Below are 15142 nucleotides of genomic sequence, written 5' to 3'. Positions count from 1 at the left end.
AAGATTTATTTATTTATTTGAAAGTCAGAGTTACACAGAGAGAGAGGAGAGGCAGAGAGGTCTTCCATCCACTGGTTCACTCCCCAGTCAGCCGTAACATCCGGAGCTGCACTGATCCCAGGCAGGGAACTAGGAGCTTCTTCTGGGTCTCCCACACGGGTGCAGGGGCCCAAGGATCTGGGCCATCTACTGCTTTCTCAGGACATAGCAGAAAGCTGGATTGGAAGTAGAGAAGCCAGGACTCGAACCAGTGCCATACTGCATGCTGGCACTGCAGGAGGCGGCTTAACCCACTACGCCACAGCATGGCCTTTCATCACTAATTTTTAATCAAGAGTAAAACTACTCAAATAGTACTTCTAATGCACAGAGTCTAAGTTCCCAAAAAATAGTATCCACATACACTCCCAAAAACAGAAAAATGGAACTTCATAAACTTTGGGGACAAAAATGTCAGAAAATATTCAGTCAGCTTTAAACCCTTAACACGGCAAGTCTGGCCAAGGTCTAAGTGGTACAGAAGAGAGAGAAAAAAAAAAGGAAGACACAAGTGTAAATGTCCTTCTGATGAGTGCTTGTCCTGGTACAGTTATTCCAGCATTATCAGTGATTTTGAGGGCTGAGATGACAGGAATCTGAGCAATAAAGACACTGCTTAAAGAAATGAGCCCTCTTGTACTTAATGAAGGGATGAAAGGCAAGGTGAGCAACAGTTACAAAAATATGCTAAAAGGGGCCAGGGCGGTAGCATGGTTGGTAAAGCCACTGCCTATGGCTCCAGCATCTCATATGGGCACTGGTTGAAACCCAGCTACTCCACTTCTGATCCAGCTCCCTGCTAATGTGCCTGGGAATCCAGAAGAAGATTGCCCAAGTGTTTGGGCCCCTGTACCCATGTGGGAGACCTGGAAGATACTGGCCTCAGATCGGCCTATCCAGTCCTTGCAGCCACCTGTGGTGCAAAGCAGCAGATGGAAGAACTCTCTTTCTCTCTGAAACTTTCTTTCAAATAAATAAATACACTAATATGCCAAAAGAAAGGATCAGAAATTAGTAAGATATGCCATAAAAATATATTACTGGGGCCGGTATGTGCTCTAAGTTACTGCCTCCAACACTGGCATCCCACTTGAGTGCTCGTTATGTTCCTAGCTGTTTCACTTCTGATCCCACTCCCTGCTAATGCTCCTGGGAAAGCAGTGGAAGATGGTCGTAGTATTTGCGTCCTGTTAACCCATGCAGGATACTTGAATGGAGTTTCATGATCCTGCTTCGGCCTTGGCCCAGTCCCAGGGTTGTGGCTATTTGGGGAGTTAACCAACAGATGAACAACTCAACAATCTATCACTCTTCATCCCCACTCTGGAGAAATAAATCCTAAAATAAAGACCTAGCAAAGTAGGCAGATTAGAAACAAAGATACTTTTGGTGGCTTCTTTTACAGGCTGTTTTATTTTTAATGGATGATTAGTGATTAACTATAAAATAAGTGTTTCTCACTTCATACACATACACAAAGAATTAAATGAGCAAAAGAAATTACTTCACCTTTAAATCTGATCTCTGTCTTACAACTTCCTTTAGAACACCCATGAGAATATCTGTAGCCAGTGTCCTTTCATGAGCCTCATCAAGAATTATTACACCATAACGTTCCAGGAGGGGATCATTCATAGCTTCACGAAGTAACATTCCATCAGTCATATACCTGTATTATAAAGAACATGTTCATTTATGTTAATTTTAAAAGCATGCCATAGAAATGAAATACAACAATAGGTAAATCAAATAAATTGTTTCATAATCAATTGTAAAATTAAGCTTAAAAAGACATTTTATAACGGTATGCATCTAACAAGTTACACTTCATCATATTTGTCAAATTTGAGTTTAGCATGAGAATGTATTAAGAAAACCCAATGTTTCTGATCACATGGCTCCACAGAAATACTGAAGCAAAATTAATCATTTAAATAAATGAAATTCTTAAAACTTTTTAGTAAATCAGTTTTCAACCTGCAAAACAAAACCCATAATCTCCTTAAGCTGCTTCACAGCATCACACTACTTAAATGTTAACAGATGCGAATACATACTTTGTTTAAAAGCACTAACAATTTCTTAATAAGCTAACAATCAACTCCTGGTTCAAAAGAATCAACAGAATGTGAACCTGCCTTGCCCCCCATGAAACTATCCTAAGAAAGCACTGATTAAATTCCTGAACCAAGGGAAAGGTAGCATCAACACTATAGAAATACTGCCACATAAGAGGAAGACAGACAGCAAAGGACATCAGAGTGATGCATAAATCAAAAACAGATGAAAACCAGTCTTAAAAACGGCCATAGAGAAGGCAGCTAATATGGAATTAGGCCATATGCAAGATTCAGGTAAAAATGAAACAATCAGACCAAGGGTAGTTTATGTGGGTAAGTCACCTCGCCTGTGCACTCCACTTTGGCTGCTGCCATCAACTAATACAAAAGAACTCCCCTTAGTCTGGCACCAAAACACAACGCAGCATGCCTTAAAATGTTGAGTCTAAACAGAAAGTCTTAGTTTTATTTAGATTTAAAACTGGCACAAAAATATCTGAAATCATCATTTATGATTTCACCACTTTGGCTCTTTTTCATGATTGGGCTAACCTAAACTTTCACAGAACTGATTTTTTTTTTTAAGCTAATCTCATCTACTGGAGCAGAAAGTTCAGCAAATTCACCATATACAAAAGTAAATCTTCTTTATTTCACCTAAAATTAATCCTAAATTTAGTAAGACTTTTAGCAAACAAGTCCATCTTTACTCCACTAATATACTATTTCTTCTTCTTTGGTATTATTTTAAAAATAAACTACACATTTCTGGAGTAGACAAGAGTATTAATAGCAAAATTATTTCATGTAAGAGCATGAATGAAAAACACTGCCCATTAAACTACGATTCAATTGTTAATAGCGCAGCACACTGCATGAATCATCACCACCATAGGCTGGATGTTTCAAAGGAAGAGCTTTGTCTCTTCTATATAACTCTGCCTTTCATATAAATAAATCCATCATTTAAAAAAAAAAAGCTAGCAATAACCTACATATAGTCTTTTTTTTATCTGACAAAGTTAGACAGTGAGAGAGAGACAGAGAGAAAGGTCTTCCTTCCATTGGTTCACTCCCCCAAATGGCTGCCACGGCCTGCGTTGTGCCGATCCAAAGCCAGGAGCCACGTGCTTCTTCCTGGTCTCCCATGAGGGTGCAGGGCCCAAAGACTTGGGTCATCCTCCACTGCCTTCCCGGGCCACAGCAGAGAGCTGGACTGGAAGAAGAGCAACTGGGACTAGAACCCGGCGCCCATGTGGGATGCCGGCACCGCAAAGGAACTGAGCCATGGCGCCGACCCCTACATATAGTCAAACATTTTTTTCTGGCTTTCATTTTAGAAAAACATTCTTCCCTTTTCTGTGATCTTTATTCCTTACTTGTGATTTTACTATGAACTGTACACTTGGATGTTTCAAAAAAAATTGCAACTATAAGTAACTATTACAGGAGATTACTGTGCTTTTCAAATGTGAATTGGTTATGTCAAGTGGTAATCAGCTGTAGTAACCTGCATGTGTCTATTACAAAAAATACTTAAAGTATGTTGGGTTTTTGGTTTTTTTTAATTAATCAGTCAGTTAGAAAGCTGAACAGTGTTTTTACCACATCAGACACTTTTTTTTTTTTTTGACAGGCAGAGTGGACAGTGGGAGAGCGACAGAGAGAAAGGTCTTCCTTTTGCCATTGGTTCACCCTCCAATGGCAGCCGCGGTAGGCGCGCTGCGGCCGGCACACCACGCTGATCCGATGGCAGGAGCCAGGTGCTTCTCCTGGTCTCCCATGGGGTGCAGGGCCCAAGCACTTGGGCCATTCTCCACTGCACTCCCTGGCCACAGCAGAGAGCTGGCCTGGAAGAGGGGCAACCGGGACAGGATTGGTGCCCCGACCGGGACTAGAACCCGGTGTGCCGGCGCCACAAGACGGAGGATTAGTCTAGTGAGCCACGGCGCCAGCCAACACTGTTAAACTGCCTTTTGGTTAACTTAATTTAGACTAGAGCTTCTTAAATTTTAATGAACACCAAAATCACCAGAAAACTTGTTAGAGCAGATTGCTATCAGCACCTTGAAACTTTCTGATTAAGCAGATTTGGGATGAGACCCAAATTTTATATTTGTAATAAGTTCCCAGATGATGCTAATGACTTTTTAAGTGAATCTTGACCCCCAAACTGTTAGAAAACACAGTAAATAGGCAGGGCACTCAGTAAAATGAGAGTTGGACTATCCTGAAACATTTTTGTTTACTAATGCATTATCCAGACTTCAAAGTTATAAAACATCAGCTTTATTATTGTGATTCTCTATTGTCCTGACTTACTCCTTACTTAACCTGGGTCAGTGTTTCATTAGTAAATCTTAAGGAAATGTGTTATAGTTTCTATAGGACCACCAGCCCCTGGTTCTGCCTTTTCCTGTGTTCTCTATCAGGTGACTCCCCTCCTTTCTTCCTTCCACATCTGGCAGTATAGCAGAGCCATCAGGCATCTTTTTCTTTAGTGGCTTGGAATTAACAACAGAAACTTTCCTTCACAATTCTAGAGGCTGGAATTTCAGCCAGTGGATAGGCAGGGTGAATTCCTCCTGGAGGCTCTGATAGAGAAGGTCCATTCATGATTCTGTTTATTAGGGTGGCTGTGACAGTGCTTGTCATCCCTTTGTTTTAGCATTGTAGCTCCTGTCTCTGCCTCTAGGTTCCCCTGGCTCTTCTTTTCTCTCTCATTTGTGTCTAAAATTCCCTCTTCTCTTTTTTTTCAAGGACAGCGAACTTTTGGATTTAGGACTTGTCCTAAATCTAGGCTTCCTTCATGTGAAATTTAATTATATCTGCCAAGATTCTTAAAATAAGGTCACATTCATAGATACTATGAATACTTGAACTTGATCTAGCCGAACATACTAACTTTAAATAAGTATGCCAATTGTTGAGATTACACAGACCAAGCTGACTTGCTAATTAAGAGGTCTTAAAAAATAGTGCACAAGGATTCCATGTTGAAACGAATAGTTACTGAGTATACAGAAAGACTGGGAAATGGAATAGTAAGGTGTAACTATCACATCAATACTGTTTTTTAACAGTGACCAATCTGTTTGGAAGGGTGGAGTAAAAGGAAGCAAGAGCTCTGTTGAAGTTAACAAGGAGATTATTGTTTACTCCTGAGATAATGCAAATAGGGTTACCTGTTTCATGTCACTAATACATCTAAGGACAGGAGATATTGTGCATGTAGGGAATTAATTCCCCATAATTTTGTGTTAGGGTATTTGGGGCAAGGGTAAGGGAAGTGGTAAGAGAAAATTCCTTGAAAACTTATCCTGAACCTAAGAACCATTCCTACAAATTCCAGGTTGATCAAAGATGTTTAAAACATAAAAGAATAGGTTACATTGATTTAATTATTTAAAGCCATCTGGGGCAGGACATGACAATAAACCTAGATGTCATAAAAAGATAATTAAATTCCTAGTCAAAAGTCCGATTTCTGTATCACATGTCTCATAAAGTTAAGAAACAAGTAAAAACTGGAGTTCATGCTGATTGTAAGAGCTTCTACAGGGGCCAGCACCATGATATAGTGGGTAAAGCCACCACCTGCAGCACCAGCATCCCATATGGGCACTAATTCAAGTCCTGGGTGCTCAACTTCCAATCCAGCTCCCTGTTAATGTGCCTCGGAAAGCAGCAGAGGATGGCCCAAATCCTTGGGCCCCTCACCCATGTTAGAGACCAAGAATAAGCTCATGTCTCCTGGTTTTGATCAGCCCAGCTCCAGCTGCTGCAGCCATTTTGGGAATGAACCAGAGGATGGAAGATCTCTCTCTGTCTCTATCTCTCTCCATAACTCTTTCAAATAAATAAAATAAACCTTTAAAAAAGAGCTTCTATAAATTAATAAGAAAAAGTACAGCCAATCAATAGAATGATAGGACAAATATGAAAAGCTATCAAATTCTGTCAATTTTTTAAAGACATTCATTTGAAAAAGCCAGAGAGAAAGAAATCTTCCACCCACTGGTTCACTCTCCAGATGGCTGCAATGGCCAACAATGGGCCAGGTAGAAGCCAGAAACCAGAAACTTCTTACAGGTCTCCCACATAGGTAGCACTGGCCCAAACACTTGAGCCATTCCTGCCATCAGCAGGAAGCCGGATCATAAGTGGAGCAGCCAGGAGACAAGATGGTGCCCATATGGGATGCCAGCATTGCAGGTGGCAGCTCTACTCACTATGCCACAAAGTTGGGCACAAAGCCGGCTACAAATTTTGTCAATTCTACAGAAGTGCACATTTTGTCAAACTTAATGTCTCACGAAACTAAGATGCATTTTAAAATAGTGCTTTACTACCTGTCAACCAGGTAGCAATCCTTTCAGAAGCACGAGAGAAACGATAATCTGATGCAAAAAAAAATCTCACACATGACTGGTAAAAAAATGAAGGTGTTGTGCTCGCTTCAGCAGCACATATACTAAAATTGGAACGATATAGAGAAGATTAGCATGGCCACTGCACAAGGATGATACGCAAATTCGTGAAGCATTCCATTAAAAAAAAAAAAAATGAAGGTGTTTAGTCTCATACAAAAGAAATGCAAATTAAAACCATAAAGACCTGGCCAGCACAGCGTGCGGTGCCAGTACCCCGGGTTCTAGTCCTGGTCGGGGCGCCAGATTCTGTCCCGGTTGCTCCTTTTCCAGTCCAGCTCTCTGCTGTGGCCTGGAAAGGCAGTGGAGAATGGCCCAAGTGCTTGGGCCGTGAACCCGCATGGGAGATCAGGAGGAAGCACCTGACTCCTGGCTTCGGATCAGCGCAGCGCACTGGCCGGAGCAGCCACTTGGGGGGGTGAACCAACGGAAAAAGGAAGACCTTTCTCTCTGTCTCTCACTGTCTAACTCTGCCTGTCCAAAAAAAAAAAAAAAAAAAAGTTAATAATGTGTAGTAGTATGAAAAAACTGCATAGATTTCAATTTTTTCCATATATACGTACCCAAGTTGTATACATCAGAAAAAGATTAGTCACACACACACACACACAAAACATGAAGAGGTTTGAATTTCTAGGATTACAAAAAACTCTATTCTCTTCAATTTAAAAAAAAAAAAAAAAAAAAAACCCTGAGTGTTTCTGTGTTTAAAATTTTTAATTCTGCTTAACAACCAGACTCTTAGTACCAAATTGGAACTCCAAAGGGCCCCTATTCAACAAAATGGTTCTGGCCAAATGGCAAGACTGAAAAGTAATGTATGGATTCTATGTTAAGGTATATTTTAAATTTTTTAAATTAAATTAATACAATCAAGTTGACTCACTCAAATCTGAATGCCTCTACTAAATAAAGCCAACTTGCATTAATTTGCCTTCCATAAACAAGCTTTGTGTTATATAACTTCTTTAAGTTATAAGGGATAAATACTTTTGAAACACTCTATAGTTTACAATATATTTATCAATTTACTTAATTATGTGAAGTTATGTAAAGACAACCTCCAGTGACCCTGAACCATGCAAGCAAGCAGTTTACAAAAACAAAGACGTTTTGTTCCCAATATTAACACCTCCTGATGAGAATCTATGTATAATACCCCAAGCCCGCCTCCCTACCCTGGGCCACCCATTGCAGTCCCTCCAATATCAGGTTTACACCACTTTTATCAAATCTCAAGTCATATCCATAGCCAACAGAATAAACTACTTAGATACAGCAAATTGTTGACTCAATATGTTAAAAGATAACCTAAATCTAGGGAGGAATAAATTTGTTTCTAGTCTTAATGGGTGGAAACAGTTTCTGTGACTGTTTTCCATATTCAACATATAGGACAAACAGAATCTACAGTGAAAGGAAGCTCAGAGTTTCACAAGTAGACCGTATGTTCTTTCTGATGTCATATTTGTGAAGCTAGATTTTTTGGTACTTGCTGTGATAAAAAGCCAAGTGGGCAAAACATCCATGTACAATGGGAAGTAAGCGTGGCAGCATTCAATCTGAGCACAAGCTTTGAGGAACTACAGTGCTCACCAAGCCAGGCACATGACTTAACAAGAAATAGATTGTCTCAATGCTATGTGTAGTTTTATTTTTTTTTCCTTTAGAAAGGGATAAATACTAAGTTCCAAGGACTCAACTATTAACAAATGAAATCCTGAGTTCTTTCTTACAGCCTGGTGTACCATGAGAAAAATTCATGAGACATTAAGTATACTGTGAATTAAGAACCTGCACTTCAGTCTTACTGAAAACCTAAGTCATCTACCAAGAAACAATTCTATGTTATTGGCCACTTTGAGTCAACCTTTCTAAGTCTCTCCATCCTTTCAATTCAATCCTATTCAACCTTTCAATACTTCCTCCTATGACACTTATACATTTAAACTACCTTACCAGCATCAGAATTCACCTCCTAGTCAAGGCAGCGAAGAGCCAGGGGTACTAACAGGGTACTAACATTCCTTTCTATACTTAATATTCCTTTCATCGATAAAGGAATAATAAAGATTTATACAAATCAAATTTATCAATTTGGTATATTCATTGCAACAACATTAATATGAGCAACACTAATTTACTATAACCACCCACAACAACCAGTGTAACAGGAGTATGTAGCATGGTATACATGAGAATTATTAGATGTAAATGACCACATAAACATTTTGAGTCCTCTGAAATCTCCAGTGTCTTAATTTGCCAATATAAGGGAGACAAAAAAAAAATAAAATAAAATATCAAACCCTATTTGTACTAGGTACAGATTCACACCAGAAATGCTCAAGACCATTTAGTCATACAGCTTTGTTTATGGCAAATAGCTAAAATGCATTTCGTGTGTTTCACAGTTAGATAGAAATGCCTCAGAAATTAACAATGTAAAAAAAAAACATTTGTTTCAGAATATGCTGAGGCAGATATTGTTGTGCAACAGGTTAAACTGCCACTTATAACACCCACATCCCATATCAGAGCACTGGTTCAAGTCTTGGCTATCCAGTTTCCTGGTAATGTGCCTAGGAAGAAGCAACAGATGTTAGCTCAAGTACTTGAGTCCCTGCCGCCTACATGCTCCCATGATCTGATGGAGCTCCAACCCCTGCTGTTGCAGACATTTGAGGCATGAACTGGATGGAAGCACAGCATGCGTATGGGTTCACACTCTCTTCCCTGGTCATACTGTCTTTTACATAAATAAATCTTTTTAAAGGAATATACTAACTAACCATTCTTCAAATTTTCACAAATTTTGAAGGAAATGCTTTTATCCTCAAAGTATTTACAGAAAGCTGGAATGCATGTATGGTTATACTGAGTATTTTGCAAGTACTGGCACTGTGTAAACAAAGAAAGCCTTCTATAAATAATCCTTTGCAAGTGCTTAAGTACAAACACAAAGGTCAATGCAGTAATATATGCAGAACTTCAGAAAATCAAGTTAGCTTTCTACGAATTTAAAAAGCCAATAGAATTCTACTTCAAGGGTAACTACAGCAACTTTTTACTGTCTCTGGCAGGAGCTTTTTAAATGATAAGTAACCATATTCCTCCTTTATTTCTACCTCTTTCTACCTTTATGTGCCACACATGAATTAGATGTTCAATAAATTAACTCACAATGGTTTGTATAATTAATAGTCTTTAAAGTACACATGTTGGGGCCAGCACTGTTGCGATAGCAGGCAATGCCAGAACCCCATGTGAGCACGGTTTGAGTCCCGGCTGCTCCACTTCCGTTTCAGCTCTCTGCTAATGCACCCAGGAAAGCAGCAGAGTACAGCCCAAGTCCCTGAGCCCCTTTCTGCACCCACTTAAGAGACCTGGATGAAGTTTTTGGCTCCTAGCCTCAGCCTGGCCCTGGCCCTGGCCCAGCCCCAGCCCCAGCAGTCATTTGGGGAGTAAGCCAGTGGATGGAAGACCTCTGTCTCTCCCTCTCTCTGTAGCTCTGCCTTTCAAGAAAGTAAAATAAATCTTTAAAAAAATAAAAAGTAAATGAAGTATACCTGTTTTCACCTCTTAGCTTCATTCCTGAAACAATATTTGAAATGCATTCATTCCATAGTGACAAGTCAAGTCAAGGATGAATTCAAACTAGCACGCCCTAGTAATAATTCAATTAAAGAACCTTATTAAACTGGTCTTGTAAATACCTTTCAGGTTGGGTTAACGAGTTGATAAGACCCAGTAATTTCCCAAATGGAAATCTAATACTATTGCCAGCAGCAGCCAATAGTCAGCAGAGTTGACTCAAACACTGCTAACTTGAGAACCAGGAATTTCTTCAAGAGTTGTACAAATTAACATATTTGGTCTTAGAACAACCTTCTGAGGTAGTTAGTATCAATTCCATCTACTGAAAAAGCAATAAGCATAGTAAAGTTAATTAAGTGGTAGAGCTAGGACACAGCTCAGGCACTGTAACCCTAGAGGCTATGGGCCTGCGATCCCATTTCTTTTTTATTCTTCTCAAGTCATCAATTTTTAAAGGAGATTGCCCTGTTGGTAACCCACTCTGCAATCTCCAAGTAGTCCTTATGCAAAACTGCTTCAGGAATGTCATTTCCAGGGCCCCCAGGAAATTTGTTATGACAATCCCTAGTAATATTCCCAGCGTCAACCCTAACAGGTTCTGTACTATCCAGCTCCTAAGGTAGCAGTGCTTGTTTTAGCCTCTTCTATTTGTTTTTCTCTTCTTTTACCTTATATGCCTTTTTGAGATTTACTAAAAATCTCCAGGTTTATGATCTGGGTTCTGTGCATTAGCAATTCTTGACTGGTATGTTCTCCCAGGTGCAGCCTAGTATCTGCATCTCAAACACCCTGCTCCCTTCCTCCCCTCTGATAACATTTGCATTCATAAAGTCCTTTGTTTCAGACCTAAAGAGAAGTTTTTCTATTTACATCCAAAAAGCCCTTTGTTCCAAGAGGAGCAGAGGTGGGGAAGCAAGACCCATCTCCTTAAAAACCCCCAGCCTCAACTGGACTGTGCGCTCAGCTCTCTGCATCTTTGCTGAGCCGCCCGCCTGGCCTGGTCAGGTGTAATCTCTCCACTCCTTCCTCCTCAGTCTCTCAGGCTCTGTCTGGAGAGGTGCCCATCCGTCCTTACAGATGTCCCTTCCTAATAAACCTTGCTATTTTACCTCCCCCCACCCAAAAAAAAAAAAATTTCTCCCTCAAGCTTTAGATGGGGCAGTTATCACTCCCTGAAATCTAGGACTGCTCATTTCTCCATTCAATTATACATTTCAGCCACATCCTGTCCAACTTTTCTTAGCTTTCTAACAACATTTTCTTAAATTACATTAAGATACATGTCACAATGGTGCATAGTCTAACACATGATCCTAAGAGCTCAAACATTTGTATTTCATAAACATTACCCCACATTGGGTCTCTGGCTTTTCCAATGGTTCCAAAATAAGTGAATCCAGTATCCCAAAGTCAAAGATTTCAGAATAAAAGGCTAATTAATTAGTACACTAAATCACACTCTCACTATAAACTTCCTGCACTAAGTTTGTAACAAAATCAGAGAACGTTTTCCATGAAAAATATATCCGTTTCTCATAATTACGCTTAAGATTCATCTACACTCTACACTGCAATAACAAATTACACATTCTTCTATTATCCCTTTAATATCCTCAAATTTAAAAACAAGGGGGAAGGATAGTACACAGACACAAACTTAGTTCCCAAAGATTTATCATCTAGTCAGTAAGGGAGAAAATAACTATCGTTGACCATCCCATACTCAGACCATAATCTAGTCCTTTAACATCTCAAAACTGATCTATCATGGAAATGCTGGCCCAAAAAATAAAAAAAAAATTAAAAAATACCTTCTCAAGTAAAAAATCTAATTTTTCCCTTCAGAAAAAGAAAATGATTTACATGCCTGGAAAGTTCTCATCTTGGACCTTAGTCCCTGTTCCAACTAGCCATTACTTTCAACTCAGGCCTCAAATTAAATTCCAGTTTCTCTTATCCAATCGAAATTGAATTATGGAATCATTCATTTAATCACAAAATTCTGTTTCAGAAGCCTAATCACAACTTTATAGTTTTGTTTCAAATCTGTTTTGAGAACAAAGACTAGATTTACTTTTATTATTATCCCTAGGACTTCTCAACACAAAGGACTCAATCAACAGCTCAATGAATAACTAAACATTACTAGCACAGGTAATTGGATTCCTTCAACATCAAGTAATTTTTCAGATTGGGAAAAATATTAAAGTATCACCTAACATACCAACGAAATCAGCTACCAAATTAAAATTAACATCTTTAAATACTATGCTTTCCTATAGGCTCAAGATTATCAACGTGTCTTCTTTACTAAGAATTATGGAAGCCCTCAAAAAACTGAAGAATGAACGTCTTTAAAAAGTGATTCTTAGAGAAGTCCACTGCAGGGGGGCCTGGTCCTGTGGTGTAGCCAGTAAGGTTCCACCGGCAATGCTGGCATCCCATATGGGCACTGGCTGCTCCACTTCTGATTCAGCTCTCTGCTACGGCCTGGGAAAGCAGCAGAAGATGGCCCAAGTCCCTAGGCCCCTGAACCTGCGTGGGACACGTGGAAGATGCTCCTGGCTCCTGGCTTCAGATCAGCCCAGCTCCAGCCATTGTGGCCATCTGGGGAGTGAACCAGTAGATGGAAGACAGACAGACACACACACACACATACAAACACACACACACAAAACCCTCTCTCTAACTTTACTGCCTTTCAAATAAATAAATCTTTAAAAAAAAAAAAATTACCAACAGCAGCTTTGTAAACATGCTAATTGGAGACAACTACGTAAGACTACAACAGTATGCACTAAGATATTAGATCCAATCCTCTGTACATAGCACACTATCAAAGCTAGAATTTATACATGTGTCCAAACAGTGAAGAAACTATCTTTGTACCCTTAATCTGTATAGGAACAAATTAAAAATAACACTGAGTTATATAAAGAGCACTCCCAAACTATGGCCAAATTCCAAGTAGCTCAAGTGGAATCTTCACAAGCTAGTTCTCTTTAGTATCCTTCTACAGTGAAAATTAAAGCTCCTCTGACTACACAGTGAACATCTATGCATTTTATGCCCTCTACCAAAGGCAGCTAATGGAGGGTGGCTGCCTGATGTAGTCACTCTGCCCACTCAACTGACTATGTAACTGATCTTCAGCAAGTCAATGCTTTAGCTGTTTTTAACATCTGGGTTCTCCACAAGAGATAACAGGGGCCAGCTTCATGGAGTAGGCGGTTAAGCCACCACCTGCAATGACAGCATCCTATCTGGGTGCTGGTTCATGTCACACATCTAGTGTTCTATTTCTGATCTACCTCCCTGCTGATGTACTTGCGAAAGCACAAGATGGTCCAAGTGCTTGGGCCCCTTATACCAACCAAATGAGAGACGTGGATTAAGTTCCAGGCTCCTGGCTTCACCTTGGCCCAATCCCGGTCATTGCAGCCACTTAAGGAGTCAATCAGGGGACGATTCACTCTGTCTCTCCCTGTCTATGTAAACCTACCTTTCAAACACATCTTTAAAAAAAAAAGCAAGCTAGTAAATCTACAAAATATATCCACAGACCCATAAAACATTGCACTTACAAAGCATTCCCGGTAGTTAAAACTCTTTACTGGCCGGTGCCGTGGCTTAACAGGCTAATCCTCCGCCTTGCAGCGCCGGCACACCGGGTTCTAGTCCCGGTTGGGGCGCCAGATTCTATCCTGGTCGCAACCTCTTCCAGGCCAGCTCTCTGCTATGGCCCGGGAAGGCAGTGGAGGATGACCCAAGTGCTTGGGCCCTGCACCCTCATGGCCCTCATGGAAGACCAGGAGAAGCACCTGGCTCCTGGCTTCGGATCAGCGTGGTATGCCGGCCACAGTGGCCATTGGAGGGTGAACCAATGGCAAAAAGGAAGACCTTTCTCTCTGTCTCTCTCTCTCTCACTGTTCACAAAAGGGCCGGTGCCGTGGCTCAACAGGCTAATCCTCTGCCTAGCGGCGCTGGCACATCAGGTTCTAGTCCCGGTCGGGGCACCGGATTCTGTCCCGGTTGCCCCTCTTCCAGGCCAGCTCTCTGCTATGGCCCGGGAGTGCAGTGGAGGATGGCCCAAGTGCTTGGGCCCTGCACCCGCATGGGAGACCAGGAGAAGCACCTGGCTCCTGGCTTCGGATCAGCGAGATGCGCCGGCTGCAGCGGCCATTGGAGGGTGAACCAAGGGCAAAGGAAGACCTTTCTCTCTGTCTCTCTCACTATCCACTCTGCCTGTCCAAAAAAAAAAAAAAACTCTTTACTAGCTCTCTTCCTATTAAATGTGGAAAAGCTGAGGCTGGCACTGTGGTGTAGCAGGAAAACCCGGCCTGCAGTGCCGGCACCCCATATGGGTGCCGGTTCAAGTTCCGGCTGCTCCACTTCCGATCCAGCTCTCTGCTATAGCCTGGGAAAGCAGCAGAGGATGGCCCAAGTCCTGGGCCCCTGCACCCACATGGGAGACCAGGAGGAAATTCCTGGCTCCTGGCTTCAGACTGGCCCAGCTCTGGCCACTGCAGACATTTGGGGAGTGAACCTGTGGATGGAAGATCTCTCTCTCTGCCTTTCAAATGAATTAATTAATTTAAAAAAAAAATGTGGTCGCGCTACACCTGAAATTTTTTTAAACTTCTTTTTGAAATAACTTGCAGTAATAATACATCCTCTTACTAATATCACTTAAAGGCAATTCCAGCTAGCTCCTAGCTCTTCAACTACCTCTAACATTTATTTCCAATATGCTTACACAGTTAAGTTTTTTAAAAAGTTGAGTTATAACCTCTGGGAAATGCTTCCTAAGAAAACACAATTCTGGGGCCGACGCCCTGGCACAGTATGTTAATCCTCCGTCTGTGTGCCAGCATCCCATATGGGCGATGGTTCTAGTCCCGGCTGCTCCTCTCCCCATCCAGCTCTCTGCTGTGGCCTGGGAAAGCAGCAGAAGATGGCCCAAGTGCTTGTGCCCCTGCCCCCACATGGGAGACTGGGAAGAAGCACCTGGCTCCG

General features: G+C 41.1%; 1 protein-coding gene and 1 non-coding gene across 2 annotated transcripts in view; one reads left to right on the top strand and one right to left on the bottom strand.

Moving 5' to 3' along the window:
• Nucleotides 1–15142, bottom strand: part of DHX15 (DEAH-box helicase 15) — a 63077-nt gene that overhangs the window by 31919 nt on the left and 16016 nt on the right. The window contains exon 4 of the mRNA XM_062213507.1: nt 1549–1708. Coding sequence (XP_062069491.1) covers nt 1549–1708 — 160 coding nt within the window. The remainder of the gene's footprint in view (nt 1–1548; nt 1709–15142) is intronic.
• LOC133775548 (U6 spliceosomal RNA) lies at nt 6550–6656 on the top strand. Its single transcript, XR_009868276.1, has one exon. It is a non-coding gene; the product is annotated as a U6 spliceosomal RNA (small nuclear RNA).

The sequence above is a fragment of the Lepus europaeus genome, chromosome 16 (genome assembly GCF_033115175.1).
Source record: "Lepus europaeus isolate LE1 chromosome 16, mLepTim1.pri, whole genome shotgun sequence".
Lineage (NCBI taxonomy): Eukaryota > Metazoa > Chordata > Mammalia > Lagomorpha > Leporidae > Lepus > Lepus europaeus.
The sequence above is the reverse complement of the archived record's forward strand: the minus strand, read 5'-3'. Positions and strand labels throughout refer to the sequence as shown.